The 10,816-nt window shown below is 36.9% G+C and overlaps 1 protein-coding gene across 2 annotated transcripts; it reads left to right on the forward strand.

The window, feature by feature from the left end:
* The first annotated feature begins 508 nt into the window (after window positions 1-508).
* On the forward strand, window positions 509-9,203 carry LOC109339723 (receptor-like serine/threonine-protein kinase ALE2). 2 transcript variants are annotated; one of them, XM_019577223.1, is made up of 9 exons: window positions 509-679; window positions 2,485-2,586; window positions 2,699-2,812; window positions 2,895-2,984; window positions 3,712-4,080; window positions 4,164-4,436; window positions 7,040-7,429; window positions 7,529-7,769; window positions 8,245-9,203. In XM_019577223.1, the coding sequence occupies exons 2-9, from the start codon at window positions 2,559-2,561 to the stop codon at window positions 8,930-8,932; spliced, it is 2,193 nt and encodes a 730-aa protein (XP_019432768.1). In that variant the 5' UTR covers window positions 509-679; window positions 2,485-2,558; the 3' UTR covers window positions 8,933-9,203. The 2 variants fall into 2 exon arrangements, with proteins under 2 accessions (XP_019432768.1, XP_019432767.1); XM_019577222.1 differs by lacking the exon at window positions 2,485-2,586.
* Window positions 9,204-10,816: the final 1,613 nt, after the last annotated feature.

Raw genomic sequence — 10,816 nt, forward strand, 5'->3', positions numbered from 1 at the left:
CATAGCCAGATGAAGACATGAAACGGCGCTAGTTTTGTTGTTTGGTAAAGCCATTCATCTTACGCGCCCCCACATAGCGTGTACAAACACACCAGACACAAACACTTTCAACCTTAAAAAACAAAACTAATTGTCTTAATTTCAACAACACTAACACTTATCACGTTACTCAGTGCATTCATATAACATCGCTTCTCTTCTTTCACTTTAATCACTTATTTTCTTTCTTCTCTATAATAACATTTATTCTACCTATGTGTCCGTGCAATATAATCTTATACAAATGTATATATACACATTACATTATCATATCGGTTACCACTTATGTGTCCTAAAGTCATCTTCTTTTCTTCCTCATTTCCGGGATCTAGAACTTTCTTACAACCCCACCATCCCCATTTCTATTATTATCGGGTCCTTACAAATTTTCACGTGTACTATTTTGATCACCGAAAAAGTAAAAATTTAAATTATAGTTGTTTTTTTTTGTTTGTGAAAATGCAAATGTCAGCTTCCTTTTTCTCTCTCCTCACTCTCTTCTTTCTTATGTGTTCTTTTTCACTCTCTTTCTTGTTCTTCTTCCAGAGAGAGGTCCAAGATAGTTATTGTTATTTTGTGAAAATGCAAATGTCAGCTTCTGTTTTCTTTCTCTTGGCTCTCCTTTGCTTCCTTTGCTCAGGTATTCACACTCTTGTTTCTTTTTTCAGTTTTCGTTTTGGTACAATTTCGAAATGTTTAACTTAATTCGTTCACTTGTGCTACCATTTGCGTGCGATTCTTTTCGGATTTGATTTGTTTGCAGGATTGAACTAAATAAATACTGTTTCTTTTTACTTTGGCTGTGATTTGTGCTTCAAAATAAGACTTTGATTTTGATCAATTATGTTGGATAAAATGTGGAACAGTGGAAATAAACCTTACAAGATTGGAGTGTACTAGAATTGATTGATTGTTTTGATTATGTTGGATAAAATGTGGAATAAAGCCTATCTAAGAATCAAACACCATAATGCCAGTGTAAAGTGGAGAGGAAAAAAAATCCATAAACACTAACTAGCAATTACCATGTTCGATGTCTCTGAACATGATTTCAACTCGGGTGAAAATCCTCGGATGCTAATTTTGTAGCTTGACAGCACCTGAATTCTTGAAAGAGATATTTTCGCTGGGGTTTTATAATATGTTGTTTAAATGTTTGAACTAAATGGATTTTCTGAAACACAATGACATTGTCTGATACATGTAGTTGATATACTCATTGGGAGGAGGCTTTGGTCGGTGCTTCGATATTATTTGGTTATCAATTATGTTTTAACTTTTTTTTGCGAAATTGTTGATGCTTTTAATTACATATAGGATAGCTTTCTAATGCTTTTCACTACAAAGTTTCTTGATAGTTCAGTACGTATGGTATATAATTTAGTTATTCATTACACTTCCATACTTGCCAGTTGTTATTCGCATGGAAAACCTAACACTTTGATGCAATGTTAGTACGCTTTGTATATTTTACTTATATTGGCGACTTTTGGGGTGTATGACGATTTACCAATGGATTGGCTCACATATAAAAATTATTCAGTGTTTTAATATCATGACTTCATTCCTCTAAAGTTGAATTTTGGTAATTTGATCCAACTGCATACCTGTTATTTCTTACCTTATGTTTTCTTCTTTGTCTGCTAAACTAAGCATGGAGTTAGTAATCAAGAAACATATTTGGCTTGCATCTCAAAGACTATATGTCATAAATCAAATTGATAGCTATCTCTATGGAGTTTCTCAAGACAAGATGAGATGTTATATATTCAGTACCCTTTGTAGGATGAAAAGAATAGTCCCTTTAAATTAATTTTTCACCCTTTCTTTTATTTCATATTTATGCATTCCCTGATATACAAATATTTCCTATATCAGAGTAGTCTTTTTCCGGAAGAAACTTTAATGTTCTAACTTCAAGATATTGTGCACATAAGAATAGAAATTTCATTTATTAAGCTGCTTCTTTTCTAGAGTCCAGGTTTAGGTTTTGCTAACTATTGCCCTCAGGGCATTGGAAGGGCAATCGTCAAGGAACCAACAAATTAAAGTTTTTTTAAGAAAACTAAATACATCATTTTTTAATTTATCAAATATTCCACTCATAGTTACTTGGTACGTGTATAGATGTTTGGTTCTCTTAGATACGCGGTTCACCACTTATTACATAATTTTGCGTAGGGTAAATGAAAGAGTTATGTAACTATGATTCCACTTCCAATAAAAACCTTCCTTTGTTGGTTTCTTAACCATGGCCTTGGTTCTCAAAACCGATATAATAATATATACACATATTTCTTATTATAAACTTTTGCAAGTAAGCTCTTGCATATGTGATATTACACATAAATGTACAATAAACTCATGAACTTTTTGCATGATTGAGGGACAAAATTGATGACATTTTGTGTTATTTATGAACTAAATTGATGGAAAAAATCTTAGGAGTACTGAAGTGGTGGTACATTGCATTATTGAGCGACTAAACTGATGTCAAAATTCTTTTGAGGTCAAAAGTGATGATGGTTGTATCTTTGGAGGAAAAAAGTAGGATTTTACTCTCTCTTTTTCTCCACACGTGTGTGTATTCCCTTTTAGGTCATTACTACATATTAGCACTATGACGTTATGTATGACACAGTAGGTTATTTTGTTGCAGTCGAGTCGGTTCCTATGAGCGTGCCATTGGCTTTATCTGAACGAGCTCAAATGTGGTTAGGTCAGCCTTCTTCTATGTCATCTGTTGCACCTGGTCCACCTCCATCTTATCGAGGTATATTATCTTATTTTTCAATAACTTGCTGTTAAACTTCATGTTTGCAATGAGCCTAAGAATTATTGTTATCCTATTTTAGGTCATAGTGTGACTACAACACCAAAACTTCACCGTCATCATCCCAACATGCAACCTTATCCAGTGGCTCCTTCCCTTTCTAAAGGCCAAGGTAATTCAACACCATTCTTCTCCTATGATGCTTACTTGAGACTAGACTAATTATAATACATCACCAACTATTTTGGGTCTTTGAATTTTGTAGATACAACATTATCTCTTTCTTGATATGTTTTTTACGAATCTGTATTTGGTCATGTAAGTTGATCAAGGGAATCATGGGTTGATTGGCTTTTATGATTCAGATACTTTCCTAGTTAGTTCTTTTAATGTATGCTACTATTCTGTTTTTTTAATATATAAAAACTATTATGCTGTTGTGAAGCATCATATGATGATATGAATAGACATAATGTCAAAAATAAAATTTATTAGAAAAACATTTTGAACCTAATTAGTTCATTGCCTACGATCAAAATGTATTATGTTTGAAAATTCAATTTATTTAAACCATATTGCTGCATGGTTCACAAAGTTATGGTAAACTGTTCTATGTGGGGAAATAGTTTACTTTAAACTATATTTGCCTCTGAATTTCTTTCAAGTGGTCTTTGGTGTTATTATCTGCTTCACAAAATTATGGTAGAGTGTAATGGGTTTAATTAATGCAATGGATCTAATTATTCGATTTCAGAGAAATCTTAAAGTTTCAACTTCCAATTGCTGCGAGATAAACCTTTTCTTGATTGAATTACGTGGAATTCTGATATGTAGCATTATTTTTTTGCCATCCGCGTTGTATCATGTCAAAGACTCATTTATATAGAAATTTCTGGCAGCTTGTGACCCAATCTGTACAGATCCACTCACAGCAACTCCCTTTGGTTCACCTTGTGGTTGTGTATTTCCCATGAAAGTCAGACTTGTACTGGATATAGCTCCTTTGCCTATTTTCCCGGTAATTAATGAACTAGAGATTGAAGTTGCATCTGGAACATACTTGAAGCAGAGCCAGGTGAGGATAATGGGTGTGAGCGCTGACAGTGAGAATCAGGGAAGAACGATAGTTGATATTAACTTGGTTCCACTTGGAGAGAAATTTGATGATATCACTTTTTCTGTGATATGTGAGAGGTTTTGGCACAAGAAAGTTCCTTTAAATAAGAGCCTTTTTGGTGATTTTGAAGTCTTGTCCATTACTTATCCAGGTATTTATGTTGTCTTTCCTAATAACGTTGTACTTTATTGTTGCCATAATGTTACTGGTTGAGACTGAAGGATTTGCTATCAGATATGCCAGCATCAGCACCACATGGACCCTTTGTTAGTGATGGTAATCATCCCGATCCTAGGTACGGTGCTGCAGGTCTTATCCCATTCACAGCCACCGTTATCAGCAGCAAGAACCAGAAAATGTGTCCTAGAACCATAATCATCATTGCTTTATCTTCCTTTGTGCTCTTGTTGGTTTTGGTTGGAGCACTCTCTATCATGTATAAATGGAGTAGGAGACCATCAAGTGCTATTGGCTCTGCATTCACATCGTCTCTAAACACGACACCTGGTATATCTTCGAACTTATTTTGTATGTATCTTTGTGCTTTGGCAAAATAATTTGAAGGTGCTTAAATAGAATTGGAAGAATTTGTTGTTCGATTGCCGAGTATTTCATGTAAATATTACTGAACTGGGCTATTTCCTAAATGTTATTCCTCTGGTTCAGTATGGTTCCTTTTTGCAGTTTCTCTCTATTGGTTTACTATGTGTTCCTTCCCATGTGCTGAAGATTATGTATGTTTTATTTCTTGGTAAGTAAAGCTGTAAGATGCTTTTGCAAATTTTGTGTGAGTGTGTAGATCTTTGGACATAGAAGGACTGCTTAATGTCATTATTACTGATTGAATGTTAATTTTGTGTCAGACTTAAATTATGTTTTTTTATCTATGGACCTTGAAGGTTTGCCTAATGTCATCATTACTCACTAAATGTTAGTTTTATGCCACACTCCATGATTAATGTGAGTTCTTTTTACGCTTGACTTTTCATATGATGATAATAGAGCTGGACCAATGAGATATTCAGAAATGGTTATTCTATGCCCCCCCCCCTATCTATATTCACTCACTCAAGTACGGATCATACTTTAACTGTAAGTTAGACAGTTACCGATAGAAGTATTAGGTCCTATTCCCTATGTTGGGGTATCTAACAATGGTCCACCCTCATGCAAAATATTCATCTTGTCCTCAATGCTCCCAATGCTTCAGGTCTATGAACAAATGTATGCTTGAGACTCCTTAGTTCCCACCAAGGTTCTATTGACCCACGCCTATACTCACAGCATAAGACAGAAAGGAGGGTAACCAAGGTATCTGTAGGCCCTACGTCAATAATTCCTTAGAAGTTGATTGAATGCACACAGTGTGATCCTGCAGGAGAATTACTGCAATAGTGAGTAGTGAAGAATGTTTCAGGCTTAGTGTTGGAATTTTTGCAGCTTCCCTGACATGAATTACCAGCTGTAGAACTGTATAATAAAGGTGCATCCTTCAGTGTTCTCACCTCGGCACCCACTTCTATTTCGTAATTAAGCCTTGAAAGTTAGCCTTTATCTCCTAAACTCTTTAATCAATCCATTCTCGATTACCATATCAGCCCTGCCTGAACCAGAGAGGGAAATATTCTATTGAACCTCCAGCCCTTGTATCTGCTAGCTGACTCCTCGACAAATCCCCATGCACTTTGTCCTCCTAGGACCGTCTCCAACTATCACATAGTAGGTAGGTTTTGGAACTATGGGAAGATTTAATTCTTGCACCAAATCGGTAGCTATAAAGTTTTGCGAAGCTCCACAATCAATCAAAACTACTACCTTCCTTCTCCTATTGCACCCCACAACTTCAGAGAACTTTTGAAAGTCAATCCCACCTGCAAAGTTGGAATGTTTTGTAATCCAACTCTTGATGGCTCCATAATGGATCCATTTCTTCTTTCTCCTAACAATTCCTCCATTGACATCACGTACAATTGCTTATTCTTACAAACATTTTCAGGGGTGTATTTATAACCTTTTGTTGATCTTTTCCTGCAGCTCTGCATCTGTGAGCCATTGGGTTGCTCCTCCTCTATTCCTGAACATGACATTTGGCCTGCTAACTGTAGTCTCCATTGCTAAGATCCTCCTTATGGAGTATCGTGTGAAGTGGCTCGTGACCAATCTCTTTATCCTTTCATTTTGTCGCCTTTCTTCTCCCAACTCGTTCCTCCAAGCTTTAAATCTTCTCTTCAACGACAATGCGCCTCCGTTCTGGTGTTTACCATGAAAAGCTGGACTGGTCTTGGGAGATCTGATACCAGTTAATAGAACTGGCGCAAGGATATAAGAAAAAAATGCATAGAACATTAGGAGTTTTATTCAGAGTGGTTCTATTACCAATGTGATAACAGAGCAAAAGTAGAAAGATAAAATCCTGTAGGATATCCGAAAGAACCTAGTCCTCTTCAAGTTCTCCTGAAAATCAACTTGATCTCTCCACAGGCCTCCCCCACTGTTTATATTTATATTCAGCTACTCACTCAATTACAGTTAGCATTCTGTCAACTGTGGTATGTAACAGATAACTATAAATCAGACTTGTTCCACCAATAGATACTAGTACTGCTAGGGTAGGTCTTCTAGTGTCTAAGGACTATCTGTGCCGCCTCATCCTTATATGTTGAAAAGGTCCATAGAAGTAATCTCTTGGTTGGGCCTTTGCTTGACCCTCTAGGATCCTAGGTATTTGACTGGTGTCTTACGGGCTAACCTTACTATTATTTTTATACCGGAAAGATACTAGTATTGCTATGTAAGGATCAATAAGATTAGTGAGTTTTGATTTGCTTTAGGTCTTCGTACCCACAATTCAAATTGAGAGGTGAGCATCTTCCCATTTTACCTGAACAAGTTCCATCGTCTTAAGTCTGTGGACTTGTGTTTCAATATTGCGTAGTGGAATACGTACATAGTGGCAAATATGTTACATTGTTACTTATCCTCATGTATTAATACTTAATTTTAAGAATTTTGTTGTCGTCTTACACACTTGGTTATCTGCTTCATTTTGTGATTTGTATCTTATTTGAAGTAGAAAACAAAGTATTAATGGATTGATGCTTGTTATGAAGCCATGGAGTCTATGTCATCGAGCAGAATTACAAGGTCAAGGTCAATGTCCCTTGTGTCCACAATGGCTACTTCTATTCCCCCTGTTAAAAGGTTTTCACTTTCTGAGATTCAGAAAGCAACAGATAAGTTCAGTTCAAAGAGAGTGTTAGGAGAAGGAGGATTTGGACGTGTTTATTGTGGGACATTGGGTGATGGAACTGAAGTTGCAGTTAAGCTGCTAACCATGGATAATCAGAATAGAGAACGTGAATTTATCACGGAAATCGAGTTGCTAAGCCGTTTGCATCATCGCAATCTTGTGAAACTCATTGGTATATGCATGGAAGGGCGCAGACGTTGCTTAGTATACGAGCTTGTTCGCAATGGCAGTGTTGAGTCCCATTTGCATGGTAACATATTTTCATCGTCTCTGTATATGTGCCCCTTGTTCAATTTATATTTTGTTTCCACATGTTAATTTAAATGAGTTCTTGTGAGTAATTCTCCAGGTGTTGACAAGAAAAACAGCCCTTTAGGTTGGGGAGCACGGACAAAAATTGCCCTTGGAGCTGCAAGAGGATTGGCCTATCTTCATGAAGATTCTAATCCTCGTGTAATTCACCGGGACTTCAAAGCTAGCAACGTGTTATTGGAAGATGATTTTACCCCCAAGGTTTCTGATTTTGGATTAGCAAGAGAAGCAACCGAAGGAAGTAATCATATTTCTACAAGGGTCATGGGTACTTTTGGGTAAGTTAAGACTTTTTGTGCAGCATTTTGATCGAGTATTCTCTTAAGAGTTCCTCTATCCTGGGTGTGAACCAGATAGGTGGATTTATAGCTGTTATGTTTCTTAAACCTTATTCAATGTCAAATTCATTATGACGTTATTCAACATCTTCGATCTTTTAAGCGTTGTAAAATGTTGAATGCTACTTTCTTAAGGTAACTTAGATAATTTATGTTAATTAACTAATAAAATATTCTGATAGCTAAACACAAATCCTTTGCACACTACATGTTAACCTGTCATGAGATGAAAGTTATTCAGATTGTCTTTTCTTCTCTACTCAATAGCTTATCAAAATTAAGTCCATGGCATCAGTCTGCTGCATAAATTGTAACTCCCATGTCATATAACTTGTGAGATTGTTATCCGTTTTTTACGCCAATGTAAATTCCTAGCCTTCAATTTCTTATCATTTTTACCTGTCCAATTTTGTAGGTATGTTGCCCCAGAGTATGCAATGACAGGCCATTTACTCGTTAAAAGTGATGTTTATAGTTATGGTGTTGTGCTCCTTGAACTTCTCACAGGACGAAAACCGGTGGACATGTCTCAACCTCCTGGACAAGAGAATCTTGTAACATATGCACGTCCACTGTTGACGACTAGAGAAGGTTTAGAGCAACTGGTGGATCCATCTCTGGCTGGAACTTATGAGTTTGATGAAATGGCAAAGATGGCTTCTATTGCTTCAATGTGTGTACACCAAGAAGTCACTCAAAGACCATTCATGGGTGAAGTTGTGCAGGCTCTGAAGTTGATATATAACGACACGGACGAGAGTCTCGGTAGCAAGGATTCTCCTGAATTATCTGACTTTTTAAATGACATTTCCCCTTCTGAGAACAGTTGGTGGAACACTGAAGGGGAAATCCCAAGATCAGCATATGGACAAGCATCTCCGTTCATGACAATGGAGTACAGTTCTGGTCCACTTGAAGAAATAGGAAACAAACTGTTTTCAGCTTCAAGCTTGATCAGTGACGATATATCCTTGCCGATTAAGTACGCAAATCGATCAGGTCCCTTGAAAACAGCCGGGAGCAAGGTATCCATGTATAAACTTACAGGAAGTTGGAGTGTACATGGAGTACTTCCTTCCAAGCATGTTTGGAATGATGGTTAAGGTTTGAGGTTTTCTCTAGTGTTTTTGAAATGTACAGTTTCTAAAGGGTCCTGAACTGTTGATTTATTGTTTAAGGATCTCAAATAGCTATAGTTTTCATGTTAAAGATTGGAGATAGATCAGATTAAAAAGGGCGGCCAGTGGGGTCTAGATGTACCTATCCTAGCAACCTTACCTTGCGCCGAGACTTGTTCGATTTTATTATACAGAGAAAATGTAACTTGAAAGGTACTTTGTACTTCAAATGGCTCCATTGCATCCATTTCTATTAGATTACCTACTCCAGTGGTATGCTTAGAACAGATATACTTGTAGAGCATATGATATAGGAGGGAATTGAAGTATTTGTTTGGATAAACATAGATAAAGCATGTTAGAATTTCTGACAATTTATGGGTCACAAATATAATTCTATGACTGTGTTATGGCCATTATGTAATTAGCCAAAATATAAAATGATCTGGTGGCTAAAGGGCATATGTGTCATGAAATAATAATAAGTGTAGATACCTTCAGGCAATTTCTGATTTGATGAAGGGACTGAATCAGAATTATTGCAACTAAAGTAGTAATCGCTACGGGGTTACTTTTATGGGTTATGGTCCCCATTTGTAGAGCAACATGTTTTAAGGTGTAGGGTTGAGGAGAATAAGGATGGATTAGGATAGTGTTATCCATGAGGATAAACACTATCAAGTCATCTATAAGGTAAATATAAGGCAACCTCTCCTCTTCAAGAATACTTCTTGAAACTAAGGCACATCTCTCACCATAAGGCAGACTTGAGAACTAAGGAATTCTCTCATTCCCCTCTAGAGAGAAACTAAGGAAAACCATTCAGCGCTCTATCATATGGAAGATCATCGCACTCTCATACCTTCGTGATTCCGGAAATGGCTCAACAAGGTATGTTCTTCATCTTCACCATGAACTCATTTGGGGTTTCTTCGGTCTGTACCATGGTTGTTCCATTTGGGTTTAGGTATGGACATAAATATTAGGTTATGGGAACAAAGCCATGGTCATAAGGACTTCCGCGTTCCATCTATGGATTTCGAATGGAGAAATTCTCCAACAAGTGGTATCAGAGCTACCCCAATTTGATTCATGTGTGAAATTAGGTTTTCATGTTCTTCCCCAAATCTGGTTTGATTTAGGGTTTTGATGTGTTCATTTTTGCCATGAATCGATTAAGAAAAACATTTATGCTTTTCAATATGAACATAAAAAAGGATTTGAAATGAATGAATGTTGTTTTCTGCTGTTTTCTTGAATTTTTTGGACGATTTTCGAAGAACAGCGATGCAGAAATCGCACTGTTCGTCTTCTGTCACAGTGCTCTCGCCCGAGCGAGAGTGGCTCGTCCAAGCGAGAGGTAAACAGAAGCATTGGCTTCTATTGCACTTAAGCGAGGAGATCCTTGCCCAAGCGAGTGTATGGGCGACATAAGGCTCGCTCAAGCGAGAAGGTCTCGCTCAAGCGAGAACCAAACATAAACATTGGTTTCAATTGCGCTCAAGCGAGAGTGCCTCGCTCAAGCGAGGGTACCTCACCCAAGCGAGAAAGTACCTCGCCCAAGCGAGAGTACGATAAAGTTTATGGGGCTTTGGTATCTTTGTGCATTGGTTTTAATTGTTATTTGGTTGTCCATTAAGGTTGTCTATTATTTCAAGTGAGATATAACTCATGAGGAACATTGGATGTAAGTGTGTATGGTCATTCATGCGAGTATTAGCTGGCCCAAAAGAAAGTTAATATTTGGCCAAAGATCATATACACATGTCATGATAAACATGTCATAATTCTAAAGTTTTATACATGTGACTGATGAATCAATCCAAAGAGGGATTCGTCAGTTGACATGTCTTATTATGAATGTTTGAT

Source organism: Lupinus angustifolius, unplaced genomic scaffold, assembly GCF_001865875.1.
Source record: "Lupinus angustifolius cultivar Tanjil unplaced genomic scaffold, LupAngTanjil_v1.0 Scaffold_93_5, whole genome shotgun sequence".
Classification (NCBI taxonomy): domain Eukaryota; kingdom Viridiplantae; phylum Streptophyta; class Magnoliopsida; order Fabales; family Fabaceae; genus Lupinus; species Lupinus angustifolius.

What these genes read in the sequence shown, in the direction of transcription:
- LOC109339723 (XM_019577222.1), top strand. Translation starts at nt 547, where the DNA reads ATGTGTTCTTTTTCACTCTCTTTCTTGTTCTTCTTCCAGAGAGAGGTC. An exon ending in GTCTCTAAACACGACACCTG is followed by an intron (nt 4,437 to 7,039) that starts GTATATCTTCGA and finishes CTTGTTATGAAG; the next exon opens with CCATGGAGTCTATGTCATCG. An exon ending in AGGGTCATGGGTACTTTTGG is followed by an intron (nt 7,770 to 8,244) that starts GTAAGTTAAGAC and finishes CCAATTTTGTAG; the next exon opens with GTATGTTGCCCCAGAGTATG.